This window comes from Rhinopithecus bieti, unplaced genomic scaffold (genome assembly GCF_001698545.2).
Source record: "Rhinopithecus bieti isolate Rb0 unplaced genomic scaffold, ASM169854v2 scaffold_6712, whole genome shotgun sequence".
Taxonomy (NCBI): domain Eukaryota; kingdom Metazoa; phylum Chordata; class Mammalia; order Primates; family Cercopithecidae; genus Rhinopithecus; species Rhinopithecus bieti.
In genome coordinates this window covers 683,547-698,458 of record NW_016805205.1, presented here as the reverse complement: position 1 = coordinate 698,458, position 14,912 = coordinate 683,547, and the positions used below count along the sequence as shown (strand labels likewise).

The 14,912-nt window shown below is 38.3% G+C and overlaps 1 protein-coding gene across 1 annotated transcript in view; it reads right to left on the bottom strand.

Moving 5' to 3' along the window:
• Positions 1–14,912, bottom strand: part of RGS17 (regulator of G protein signaling 17) — a 119,829-nt gene that overhangs the window by 9,789 nt on the left and 95,128 nt on the right. Inside the window, exons 3-4 of the mRNA XM_017871693.1 lie at positions 6,370–6,459; positions 4,242–4,476 (exon numbers count right to left, since the gene is read on the bottom strand). Of these exons, the coding sequence (XP_017727182.1) occupies positions 4,242–4,476; positions 6,370–6,459 (325 nt within the window). The remainder of the gene's footprint in view (positions 1–4,241; positions 4,477–6,369; positions 6,460–14,912) is intronic.

The window sequence follows — 14,912 nt, the reverse complement described above, 5'->3', positions numbered from 1 at the left end:
TTTTTTTAGTTTGGCCTTTTCCTTCATAAAATGTACACTATACTAAGAACAGAAGTTATATCACCTCCTAATTGCAAATATCTTTTTAAAAAATATATATATACACACATATATATATATATATGTATGCATTTTGAGACAGAGTCTCGCACTTTTGCCCAGGCTGTAGTGCAGTGGCACCATCTTGACTCACTGCAACCTCCGCCTCCCAGGTTCAAGTGATTCTCTTGCCTCAGCTTCCCAAGTAGCTGAGATTACAGGCACCTGCCACCATGCCCGGCTAATGTTTTGTATTTTTAGTAGAGACAGGGTTTCACTATGTTGGCCAGGCTGGTCTCGAATGCCTGACCTCATGATCCACCCGTCTTGGCCTCCCAACGTGCTGGGATTACAGGCGTGAGCCACTGTGCCTGATGATATTTCTTATTTTATAACATAATGCTCAAATTACTACAAAGGCATAAAACATGTTCTTAAGGTAATGTAATTTTTAGTACATTGACTTCAATAGTTTCATTAAGGGAAAAAGTTATCTATATATAAATAATTTTTTAAATGTAGTTGTTTTTCTGTATTTAACAAAGAGGAACACAATACTCAATCAAATTAAGGTAAAATAAAGTCTAGTGAAGAAAGACGGCTTTCTGTTTAATAGTAAAACCATCACAATTTGTAGCCATTACCATTTCATAATGATTCAAATGTTCATGTTCTTTACAAATATTCTGAATAAGTAGAAACACGCATAGAATTTCAGAAGTAGAAAGCCCAGATTGTCTAGCCCCAAAATGAGAAATAGGAACTCAGATTGGTATTAACTGCCTTGAGTACTGTGTTTAAATAGATTCTGAGTTTCAGTGTGGGGACAGCAGTAAGGAGGACCATGACGGACAAGCTATGCCATTAGGTGGAGAGGAAGAAGTAGTAGCACAAATACTCTGAATAAATAGAAACATGTATAGAATTTCAGAGGTAGAAAGCCCACAGCAGCCTAACAGACCTTTTCAATAGCTTCATAGCCTTACAGTTGCCATTACGCATTTGGTTTATTAGTTTCTGTGCTCATTTTTATTGTCATTTTTGTAAACAAATGAACTGAATGTTGAGACTCAGAGAGGTAAAGTGATTTATCCCAGGCCACACAACTGGGATGTAGCAAAGGCAGGATTAAAATCCTGTGCACCTGAGTATTAGTCCAGTGCGCTAATTCCTGTATAATCAGGGCTCTCTCAATCTGACATGTACTCTCTCCAATGTCAGAAAACAAAATCTGAAGAGTGATAACTTGATGTCAGAAGTTAGTAATGTATTGTAGCTGATTAGAAATGGATGACTTTTTGCACAGGAAGTTCAGTGAGGTATATAATGGATTGAAAGGGCTCCGGAATAACTAGAAAGTGCATGCCATGCACTGAGTATATCAATGAGTTGAGTCAATGAACATGATACCTTGGTTTAAAACATAGCTTTTTAACAGTTATCTTTTCTAACTGAAAATATCTACTTTTGCTTATTTGTTTTTGTCATTAAACAAGGATCAAATTGAATTACTCTGTTGACAGGATAGAAATCAGCTGGCTAAACCATGGCACTTCAATGGTCTATTAATTTCTATGGCAAGAGTTAATTACAAGTCGGCAAAATTAGAACAATTTGAACTTCACCTCTGTCTCTGTCTCTTTCTCTCTGTGATAGTTTGAGGATATTAAATAACGGGCAGTGGCCAAAATACAGGTGTTAGGAAACATAAAGGAGAGAATAAATATGGTTAAGACAGTAAACATTAGTGTATGTGATTCTGGAAAGGTCACATTTTTGATCAGGAAATGAGATTTTAGTGACTTTCTGGTGAAACTTGTGTTCAAAAGAAAGAAATTAGGTGAAAATGGCCAGGCGCAGTGGTTCACACCTGTAATCCCAGCACTTTGGGAGGCTGAGGCAGGCAGGTCACTTGAGGTCAAGAGTTTGAGAGCAGCCTGGCCAACATGGTGAAACCCTGTCACCACTAAAAATACAGGAATTAGCTGGGCGTGTTGGTGGGTTCCCGTAATCCCAGCTACTCAGGAGGCTGAGGCAGGAGATTCGCTTGAACTCAGGAGGTGGAGGCTGTAGTGAGCTGAGATTGCATCACTGCACTGCAGCCTGGGTGACACAGTGAGACTCTGTCTCAAAAAAAAAAAAAAAAGATGAAAACAAACCTCTATTACTTTAGCAAAAACAATGGAAATGCACTAGTTTATGTTTCAATAATCACTATTTTAACTCTAAACATGACTCAAAGAGAAAAAATTAAGTATTTTACAAAGCTCCATCAATCAGTGACATCAGAAAATCAGGGGCTATGTGGATAATAAGAAAATGTTTTACATAAAAAACTAAACATTAAATAACAGAAATTGTAAAAATAAGGGAATTATATGTACATAGTATGGAGAATATTTTTTCTCCTAACACTGAAAAAGAATGGAACAGTCATCATTTTAAGATGATACAGATATAGCACAAAGGAGTGGATGAAGTAATCCAGACAACTATCATTTTAAGATGTCACATCTTACATACTCTGGGGGCAGAAATGGGCTAGATAATCTTCCCAAGGACTCTCATTTTGTATAATTAAAGGCAAAAGAAGCACATATTTGGGCACATTTGGATCATCTGGTTTATTTGCTATATGCAATATCTTTAAAATAATAAAAATTAGCAAAAAATTATTCTTCTGATAAAATACAAATAGAGTTGTTTAGATGCTAAAATTTGAGGCAGGCCAGAAGCCTGAAGAATATAATTTTAGGATGTAGAATTATACCAGTGTTAGAAATACCGTGTGACATCAGTAACAAATGCGTTCAGGCTACACATTTATTACTGATGTTACATTGTATTACATTTATTAAATTCTCCCCACCTTGTTTTATGAATACATTTTCAGGTTCATGTAGGAAATAAAAAAATAAATCAATCCTTTGTACATCTAATTCTAGAGGGTTTCTCATTTCGTACAGACAATAGTCCTGGAGCACTGTGGAATACCAATGGCATTTTAACCTAACTAATTTTAAAAAACTAAATAATTTAGGTACTCTATATCTTATTAGAAGTGAAATAGTTTATGTAGCATTCCAAACTTAGAGATTAATAAAATAGACACTAATTCCTTTTACAGATCTCAAAGCAAGAAGTGCAAGGCAGCCTGGAACCACGCCAAGTATTGGAGGAGGAACAGATGACTGTAGCCCATAAACGTTCAGGTGCACAAGAGAGGGGCATGCCATTTAAATGCAAAGGTAAAAATCACAGTTGTTTAGGAGAAACAAAAAAGACAAAAAGAGGCTGGTATGGAAAAGAGAAGACATTCTAGGAATCTCTGTGTTCTCCAAGTGCTTTCAATCCCGCTGGAGCTCCATCACTCAGAGCTCCAAGGACCTGGACACACTATCAACCACTCCTTCACCAAATGCTTTTAACTCTGTTAGCTGGAACATTCCTCAAGAACAAATTAAGTTTTAAAAAGTCAATGGAAAAGTGCTATTTGGTTGCTAGAAGTATTGCTTATTGATTAGGTACATTCTGGCAACGGGAAAGATGCTTGCACTTTCAATAACAGATAATCTAGAATGAGCAAAATAATTTCCATTTCCCACCTAAGAATATTAGTGGTCATCAAGGCTCATTTTTCATTTCTGTAAAGATTCAATCATCAACATCATCAAACATGTCAGATTTTTTTTTTTTTTTGAGTCCCCATACCAGAGGTTTTCCAACCAGTATGTATGTGGAAAACTTGTAAAAAGTGCAGATTTCTGAGCCCTATTTCCAAAAATGCAGATTCAGAAGTTCTGGTTAGGCCTTAAGAATTTGTTTTTTAAACAAATGCCCCAGGGGATTCTTGTTCACATGATCTAGGGGTCATGCTTTGGGAAATACCACCCTAAAATACATTCTCTCTTTCCATTTTTGTTTGTCACAGCAAACTGTGTTTAAGCAGGCTCCTTAGTGTTAGTTCTGAAAAGCAAGTGAACTACCACACAAGTCAGCTAGAGATAAACAGTTAAAGCATAGTAGGGAAACCTAGCCTTCACCCATGTGCTCAGGGAAATTCTCTCAATAGAAGCTGAATTATCTACCCAGTGAAGTCGCTACCCTCTCCACACCCCATGCCCTACACAATGTGGACAGCCATCCCTTGACAGTTATCCTTGGTCTTAGGAAGCCCACCTCAATGTTTTCCGGATTTTTACCTCTTTTGGTGATAGTATAGAAATGTAATCTTCATATATCATCCTAGCCTTTTCTTCGATTACTTTTTTGTTCTGCTCCTTCTTTAAGTCTTCACAGGCAAGCCAGAAAAGTAGGTTCTCTTCGCTGTACTCTGTTCGTAGGAACTCTCTGAAAAGGTTTCTTCCTGCTGGGGCCTTCATCATCTTGTCAAAATTTTGAGACCAGGACAAGACTTCCTCTGCAGTGGGGTTTTGGCTGCAGAAACAGAACAGGGCCATGATCAAAGGGAGCTTTGTGACCGGTGAATGCTAGACCAGGTAAGGAAAGGAGCAGATAGAAATTCTATCAATTTGCTGCCATCTAGTGGTCAGTACTTTGCCACTCAGTCCAGCCTGATCTGGCAAATACGTATCTGCCAGGACTAGGTCAGTTATTTCTGAGTTTTGACAAAAATTCACACAGGCATAAGAGGCATGTAGGGAGCCAAGCATTCAAACGGCAAGGGGGCTATACATAATATGCATGCAGTCATACATTCCTAATGAAGCTTGGAAATGTTCAGACTTTAACAATACGTTGAAAGTTGATAGAAACAGTCAGTAAGTGACTAAGGACAAAATGAATTTTTTCTTTGCCTCTATTCAGGATTTCAGTTTTCCAGCCATAAGATACAGGTTTTTTTTCCTCATCTCTGGTGGCCATTTTTTTCATGTGTCACTTGATTTAAAATAAGAAAACACTGTGTGCACTTGTCACATATTTTCCTAAACTTTAATAATTTTTCTGCTGGGCATGGCGGTTCATGCCCATAATCCTAGTGCTTTGGGAGGCTGAGGTGGGAGGATCTCTTGAGGCCAGGAGTTTGAGGTCAGCCTGGGAAACATAGCAAGATCCTGTCTCTGCCAAAAAAAAATTTAAATTAGCTGGGTGTGGTGGCATGTGCCCGTAGTACCAGTTACTTGGGAGTTGAGGCAGGAGAATCACTTGAGTCAGGAGCTTGAGGTTACAGTGACCATGATCATCCCATTGCACTCCTGGTTAGGCAACAAAGTGAGATCCTGTCTCTAAAAAAAAGGTTTTTTTCTACGAAAAGTTTTTCTATGTACGAATTGTTAGTCATGAATGGAGTTATCACAGTTGGAAGCAGAGTGTTTCTATAATGACATTGACACTGGAGAATTTAAAATTATATACAGATTTTTTAGTGACGAGGTGATTGCAGAAACCACCAGTAATTAATCCACTTGCTTACACATTAAAGAAGTAGAAGAGAAGCTTGGAGAGGCTTGTATGGTAAATGATTCTGATCTTTCTTTCCTATTCAATTGATCTATTTAAAATTCTCCAAACCTAAGAAGACTTTGGCCAAATGAGAGTATATGATATAGTTATAGTATATATATCGTTTATATATATTCAGTATACATATATATTCAGTATATATTTACCTTTATATACTATTCATATATATACAGCCTTATCATATATTGTATAATATTTAACTTTTCGCTAACCAGGTATTTCAGAATAGATTGTTACTATTCCATAATGTCTGCACTTCCTCATTCACTTAAAACAATTTTAATTTTAAAGAGCTTAAAATTACCATGACGCATCATTATTAAAACCTTCTCATAAAAGCAGAAAAGAAAGCACTTATAATTATATGACTGGACTATCTGTATTTTGATTTTAGTCCACAGGTGCCTCATTTGGGAGGCAACACGTGGGGAGAGTCTGCTCTGGTGGAAAAAGGAACCAGGAGCCGGCTGGGTGCCCCTCCTCACTCACTTGGACATTCCATATCATTTGTGTGTGTGTTTAGACACTTCTAAAAACTTAAATTCTCAGAAATGAGAAGTAATGAATTAGGACAATTTTGGGTGCTAATTCATATGACATTATTTTTTTTTTTAAAGAGGAAAGTAAATTCAGACCATGTTTTAGCCAATAACTTAACATAGCTAATAGAAAAATTGCTGAAAAGTAACTGCAATGACAAAATAAGATCTTCCAGATTGAATTTGCGTTCACTTCCCAAAATCATTTTGAAGAGTACCATGAAGCAAGGGGCAATACTTAGGCACACAGTGGATGTAAATGGCATGTAAATACAAGAAACAATAGCTATGTGGTTCTCACACTCACCATTCCTCTAGGACCTGGATACTCTCCATTTTTGTGGTGTGTGTGGGTCTTCCCGCATTTTCCCCTCTTTCTTCATTCCTAACAGTGAGGCTGTAATGTAGCAGAACATTTTAATTTTGTCAAGGGAAACTCAATCAGTTGAAGAAAAGAATAAATTTTTCCGGAGAAACATTTCACAGGAGATCCTATGTTCAACTATGTGATAATATTTAAGGTATAAAAGAGCAATACCATTTTAAAATGATGGGCAAATCCATGTCAAAGGGAAGAGAATAATTTTTAAATAAACTTATAAAGTAAATCACACTCTCAAAAGTGGATATTGTTAAATATTCTGACTTCATCCTTACATAATCTGAATTACTTAATATTTCTGAGATATATGATTAAATGCTTTTATACACACACAAACACACACATATAATTACCTTACTCTTTAAACAAAATGTCATTTTGATTTTTGGTTAATTCTATTCATAGTCTGTTTTCCATTAATTTTCCCCAATTGAGAGCTAAGAAGATACAATGTGTCAGAATCTAATACAGATTTTCCTAAATTTACATCATCCTTCCTTACAGACCAAGTTATTGTTACCGATAATATCATTCCTTCAATTGCTAAAATCAAGCTACTGGATTTATATTTGACTTTGTTTTTGCCCTTTCACCCCAGTAAACCAATCTCCAATGTCTTGAAAGGGACAGAACAGTAACTGAGCATTTGGAACAGGTGAGCACTGGGTGGGAGGAGCCTGTGTCTGTGTGACACAGGTTTGGGAATTCTACAGCATCATAGAGGACAGAGGATAATGCTGAAGGCTTTAGTAGTCCAGAACAAGAATAAAAATAAGAATTGTCCAATGACAATTGCTCCCTAAAGCTTAGCAGTGCTTTAGGGCGGAACACCCAAAATTCTAGGTGTAGACTAGAAATAACAGGTGAGGTCATGGGAGATACTAAGAAGCAGGGTAGGGAGAGTCAGTGGCTTGGGAAAATTTAAGCTCCTACATTAGCCAACTGATCCATCTGTCTAGAAGCCGAGGAGCTTAAGAGCCTGGCAGAGAGCACAAGAAGTTCAGACAACATCTCTCATTTGTTCCTTCTTTCACTTACTTACTCAAAATAAGAGGCAATGGAAATGATGATTTTCTAGTGCCCGTTATGTGCTGGGCACCATTCTTTTACCATTAATATTATTATCCCCATTTTACAGATGAGCAAAGTGAGGTGCAGACCCATCTGGGAGGTCAGCCCAAAACTGAACACTAACTAGGTGGTATAGTTGGAATTGGGAGCCTACTCCGTTCAACAACCCTGTATTTCTGAGTGCCTACAATGAACCATGGCTGCTGAGGGACCCTGAGGTCCTAGACCACTTACTATGTGAATGCAAAGAAGAGTCACTAAACATCATTGGTGTGGAAAGAAAGTGTTTAGGAAGAGGTGCCCAACAAGCAGTTATTCTCAATCTGGAAAGTCTGATAGGAGAAACCAAGACAATGTCTCCTTAATTCATTCTTTCATTCTCAAGTGCAAGCGTGAGGATGGAGCAAATGGAGCAAAGGGAATAATTTCTGACAACAGAAAGTGAGGCTAGATAGGAAAACTGACCTGAGAGAGCAGACTTACTGGAAAAAAGAGAACCCAATAGGAATTGAAAAGGAGTCTGTAGTCAGGAAAAGGACACAGGAAACATAGGATTTCATAGCGAAATACACTGAGTTTGCCTCTACCCATTTCTAGGGACAGGCGCAGGTTTATTGGTATAGAACCATGGAGGGAAAGGTAATGTAGCCCAAAGGATTCTGGGGAGCAGAAACTAGAGTGGATGGTCCCTTGGAACCGCTGCACAGACCCTTAGACCCCTGCAGGAGGCAGCAGTCCCAGGGTTAGAGACAGGAAAGCCTTCAGCGTAGTGTAGTTTTGGGGAGGAATTCAGAGAGACTGCATAATTTTGGAGGTATTTGCATGTGAGTGCTGTGACTGTGTTTGTGGCTTTAGATAGCCTAGGAAACCTCAGTCCTCCGTGTTGCTATACAAATAGGCCAGAGAAATATTTTAGAGGAGATTCATTAATGAGTAAGAAACAGTTCTTCTCTGGATTTCGATGTATTTCCAGTAATGATGGGAAAAGTGGATGAGGGGGGATACACTGCTGACAATATTCTATAAAATTTCCTGTATATATAAAATGTACAATTTTTTGGTAAATTCTATTCAGCTCTTTTTAAAATAGGAAATTGATACTCACTCTGCCAAGCTTTATTGAGCTTACATGTGTGTGCAGAGACATATTAAGGCACTATAACACAACTAGCAAAAGAGCTCTCATTCCCTGCTTAAACAATAAACTCCTTGAGTTTATTTTGATTACATTTCCACACAGTGTCCCACAGAAGGCAGTACACAAGATGCAGGTATCCTTCACTTCATTAAACATCTTTGAGAAATTTGTTCTCCGTTGTGCCTTTGCTGTAGAGTGACAAATCTGGAGTCCACAGGCATGAATCACGAGTTTCTGAACATGAATTCTGGCTCTTCTGTTTCTGTGATATTTACTAACATCCCAAATGCTACCATATTAGAGCCATCATTATGAAATATTAGGTTGAGTTTACATCTTTCATTTCTACAGATGGTAAAATATGGGCACATATTTGGACTAAAACAACTTATAACAGACATTCAGTAAATGTTTAACTGTTCACTGTTTGTGCAGCTCTTGATCTAATATTGGCCACAGTCTTGCCCTGTAGAAAGAAATTGAACTTCGGCAACAGACAAGTTGTTCTTTTTATTAACTGTCCTTTACTACTGGTCTTAAAAAATGGGTTGCAAGGTTTCAGTTATCAAGAACTGCTGAAAATATCATTTTAAGTTAAAGAGAAATGGAGAAAATAGACAAGGGATTGATACTTAACAGTTTGACTGTATTGCTATTGACTAATGTCTGTCCTACTTGGTTCTGCTCCAAGTAGTGTGTGTGTGTGTGTGTGTGTGTGTTTTTAAGGTAATAATTCACTGGAAATATTTGCTCTAGATCAACTTATATACGTTATATGTGTTTGAGGAAAGTGCTAAAAAGAACATGCCAGATCAACAGTTTTGAGGGTCCCACAGAGACACTTTTTTCTTTTTTTAAGACGGAGTCTCGCTTTGTCGCCCAGGCTGGAGTGCAATGGCACAATCTCGGCTCACTGCAAGCTCCACCTCCCGGGTTCAAGCGATTCTCCCGCCTCAGCTTCCTGAGTAGCTGGGATTACAGGCGCCTGCCACCACGTCCAGCTAATTTTTGTATTTTTAGTAGAGACGGGGTTTCACCCTGTTGGTCAGGCTGGTCTTGAACTCCTGACCTTATGATCTGCCCACTTCAGCCTCTCAAAGTGCTGGGATTACAGGTCTTCTTTTTCTTTTCTAGCCCATATCTCTCCAAGAAGAGACACTCCCCCCACCGACTTTTATGTATGTAACATTTAAAACTAACATTTCTACATTTTAAGCAATAAAAGCCACAAAGAGAACTAAACGCATACACAGTGCTCACTGCGGGTGTCCTGATCAAACCTTAAATACTTTATGGAAGAAAAGTGCCAATATCCTTGGCCAAATATATTAAAATAAGCATTTACAATCCCATCAGAGATTTTCTAAACAGTGACTTTGAAAAGGGAGGAAAAACACTTGGGACATTTCAGAACTTAAGAAAATGCGCCCCCCTCTATGGGGGTGGATTGTTCGTTTGTTTACAGGGGAGTGTGGATAGTGGGGTGAGACAAAACATTACCTGCTGCCAATCATAGAGTTTATCTACTGATCTGTCATCATGGATATGCGCAGGGTCTGTTTTGGAAGACAGTCTTCTATTGTAACGAAAACAATTGGTTCTTAAGAAAAACTGTTAAAATGGTTGCAAAGAAGATGAAAACTTACCAGTAGCCATGGTAACTCTGGGATAGAGGCTGGTCAGGAAACCACATATATTTACAGAAAAATTAAACTGAAGAATCAACAAGATGTCTAAATTTCATACAGTGTGACATCAAGGCTCCAAGAGAGAACTACCGTCTCTGGTAAAAGCAGTCTATTCAATATTGAAATAGTCTCACATTGTGACATCAATCTTTTCTTTTTATTTAACAGCTTCTACCTAAAAGTTCCCGGTGCAAAAATGAAATCAACATCCTTTATGCTCTGAAAATGAGTTGGTAGGATTCTTTAAATATTTCATTTTAGCATTCAAGATATCACAGTAAATACTACAGGAGTTAGCAATACTTTACTAATGTGTAAGAAATACTGGTTCATGCAATGTTCCCTGGGTTGGACATACAAGATGAAAAAGACAAAGGCTCTGCTACTGAGGAGCTCAGACGGGTAAATAAACATCACATGGCATTGTGATAAGAATGCAGATAGAATTGTGCATATGAGGTTTCTTAGACACCCTTGATGGTACCTGTGCTTTTCCATAAGAGAATTGAGAAAGGCTTCACAGAAGAGGTAATGATTAAATTGGGTTGAAAATGGGCAGTTGTTTGCCAGATGGAGACCTGGACAAAGGCGATCTCATTCAGAGCGGGGATAAAAGCATGCAGGGGCACGATACAAATGTAGACCAGAATGGACATATCAGATGTTGCAGGGCTGGACCAGGAGATTAAAACAGGCAGCAAAGTATGTGTTATCCAAGAAAACGATGAGGTGGACTCCAAATGTAGAATACACCTCCTTTAGGATGGTGTAAGCTTTCCATGCTTTGTTTTCACCATTCATAATAGGAATAACGGCAACGACCTACTTCACAAGGATGTGAAACAAAAAATAAAAGCTTGTGACAAAAAGGCACATATTATTACAGATGCGTAGTTGAATGGAAGGGCAAGTTGGTTGCACATTAAAATTCCGATTCCAAATTTACCAAAGAGCTTTTTATTTCCACCTGAGTAAATAGAGACTTTTCCTTTGCCATTATTACAAAACCTCATACATTACCTTGTCTCTTCCTCCTCACAACGGTCCTTGAAGGTAAGCAGGGGAGTTGTTATTAGTCATTCTTGTTTCATTTACAAGGAAACAGTTATCGGGGTTGACTTACACAGGACCCACAACTCAAATTTATTAGAACTAGGATTGGGACTCACATCTTCTGACTTCCTGTCTCAGGCTCATTTTCACTCTACAATGCCATTTCTCTTTACACAGAAGAGTTAATTGTGGTATTGCAATTGTTTACACAAATGATTTTTCTTTAAGGTTTGGAAAAATAAACCTCCTAGTACAATCCAGTGCATTGAGTATAAATGCCCTCTCTAAGGCATCATCCCACAGCTATCACTCCATAGGAGCTGTTGCCCAGACTCCTGAGTTTGCAGTAGAATTTGATGAAGAGTAACTTCTCAATTCCCTGGAATTTGAGATGAACAAAAAGGAGTTGTTATAGAAGGTTTTGACAGCAAAGTGTGAAAGAGGAAGGACAAAAGTAACACCGCTAATGACTGCAGACAGGGTGTTGCTATGGCTGAGGGGGCCGTCCTAGGAAGTATGACTTTCTTCCACTAGCAAAGATAACTTGGGGAGAGCGCAACAAGGAAAGGAGAATAGAACTGATGTTTCGCTTACAAAAGACCATCCACCCCCCCAAAAAACTAAAACCCCAAGCCAAAAAGACACCAGAAGATGGGCTGGTAACCACATAACATACAACATTTCAGACACCTAGAAACTCAATGTTAAACCTATGATTTGAACTTCACCTCTTTCATTTCTACATTTTTATAATAGAGTACGGTTTTGAGTGGGGTATGTGGAGATGGGGGCAGTGGTTAGAAATTTGTGTCTGGAAATGTTATAAAACACTTGCCTAAAAATACCCCATGTTGCCCCTCTAAAGGCTCACCCCGCATTTTGTAATCAGGTGCTGTGTGTCATGAAACAAGTATTTCATTTGGCTTAAGCTTTTGTTTCATGAACTTAAACTCAAGTAAAATAATCAGCTATCAAGTATCTGTCCACTAGATGGCTGTGTTACCTTTATAAATACAATATTTAAACCAAGTCAGAAGAAAGCAAAAAATGAAAAAAAATTTCTGCGGGTAAATATCCTTATTTGGAAAAAGAATCTATTCATTCACTTAAGGAGTTTTGATAATTATATCTTTCTAAGGAATCTAAAAGGAGTCATTCAGTTTTTCAGTGAGTGTAATAATCGAAATCGAAGAGGATAAACTTAATCTTGGGAGGTTTGCATAACTGCAATCATTTTTCATTTTTGATATTTACAAAATATTCTGAATAGACCCCGGCCCAAAGTCATTTGATTTAGGAATACTTTAGTCTTAAAAACAGGCAGGCATAATGTTATCATCATTGTCATTATCCTTTCCAATAAGAAATCATTTTGCATTCCACTGTCTCATGCTGGGATAATACGGAACTTAGGTCGTACATTCTTAGAACAAATAAATTAGAAAAGGGTTTTAACTACCAACAGGTAGGAAATATTTTTTATTTAAAATGTTTTCAAAGAGCCATCCTGAGAATGGATTCTCCACACTATTTCTATTTCAATTCCAGTTTGGGTGATATGTAAACATTCACTTCTTTTTTTGACCCATGGAAACTGAAGACAAATTTCTTCATTCTCTGATTCTCTCTCTCTCTCTCTCCATTGCCAATTTCTTTCTATATATGCATCTGTTCGAAAAGATGGGTATCAAAAATTCCCTCTTTTTGTCTATATTAAATTTTCATTTGAAACCCCAAGCCCTGGATTTTCGGCTCATGGACACACATTGATTTCATCTGGAATGCCAACTTCATTTAACAAGTAATTACCTGGTGCAAATCGAAATCTACTCTGTACGTTTATGTTCAATTAGATGACCAAAGCTTCTTATTTAGCATAGAGTTTCTTTATTTTTCCTTAAAATTAAGAGAATTACAGGTCTGAATACAAAGATACATAACACATGCCAGGCCAGGCGTGGTAGCTCACGCCTATAATCCCAGCACTTTGGGAGGCCGAGGTGGACAGATCACCTGAGCTCAGGAGTTCGAGATCTCCCTGGGCAACATGGCAAAACCCTGTCTCTACTAAAATACAAAAAATTAGCTGGGGCACGTGTAGTCCCAGCTACTTGGGAGACTGAGGCACGAGAATCGCTTGAGTCCCAGAGGTGGAGGTTGCAGTGAGCCGAGATGGTACCACTGCACTCCAGCTTGGGCTACAGAGTGAGAGTTCATCTAAATAAAATAAAATAAAATAAAACAAAATAAAAATAAAAAATACACGCCAATCATCAGAATCTTCTACACCTCAGTTCTCATGTTGATTAAAATCCTATTTTAAGCTATTCCTTCAACCCACTGTAATTTTACCTATAATTTATAACTAAGTGAATGCCTTAGCGGGAAAGCAAATATCTTAGATGTGAAAAGGCCAGATGGACTTCTGTTTAGTTAGGAGCAATAACAGTGTTACTCTTATTAAAAGAGCATGCAGTCGTCGGTGTCAAGTGCATTAGTTCAGTTGGAGCTCAAGCTTCTGACTTTAGAAGGCTGGGTGCCTATCATAAAAGGAGAGTGAAAAGTTAAAACCCTGTTAGTGAATATTCAGAAATATATCCGATAGCTGGCAGGAATGCTCATTCATCTACCCATCCATGTTTCCCTCGCATTTTCCAGTTAGTGTGTGTGTGAATGCGTGTGGGATGAATGTGCGGGGCTTCCTTGGGAACAGACACCATGGAAGACAACAATCTCGATCTGTAGAGAAACAAAACCCGGCTATGTAAAAGTTACAACACTCTGGAAGCCCTGTGGCTGTGCAGTGCATGCTCCAGGGCTGTCCTGACTTATACCTGTGTTGATTAATGTGAGAGTTGGGGAGAAAGGGTGAAGTGATACAGACTGAAGAAACAGCATCTGCTACTTTAACTGACAACATGCAAACAGCATTGCCAAGCCTGCAATAGCCACATCCTACACAGACTGGTAAATTCCTCTGGGCCTGAGACTTGTAAAGGGACAGAAATAATACCTATCAATAAAGGATTATGCAGGAATTTAGGTACATTAGTAATCTCATTTTACTGAGGAAGAAACTGAGACTCAGTAAGTAACTTGCCAAAGGTTTCATAGTTACATGTGATAAAACTGGAATGTACCCAGGTCTGTAAAATTCCAGTGCCACTGGTCTTTCCTTATCCCATACAGCCTCTTAAAAGTCAGCTTTCTGAGGAAGACATGCCATTAGCATTTGTGTGTAATTGTCAAATCTGGCAAGACTACCTCTAGAATGAAACACTTGAAGTTACTGTTCCACTATTACTATGGAATTGACAATTAAATGGCTCTGTATTTTTAAATAATCTATATTGCTTTGGCTGGGAGCAGTGGCTCACACCTGTAATCCCAGCAATTTGGGAGGCTGAGGCAGGCAGATCCTGAGGTCAGGAGTTTGAGACTAGCCTGGCCAACATGGTGAAACCCTGTCTCCACTAAAAATACAAAAAAAAAAAATTAGCCAGGTGTGGTGGTGTGCG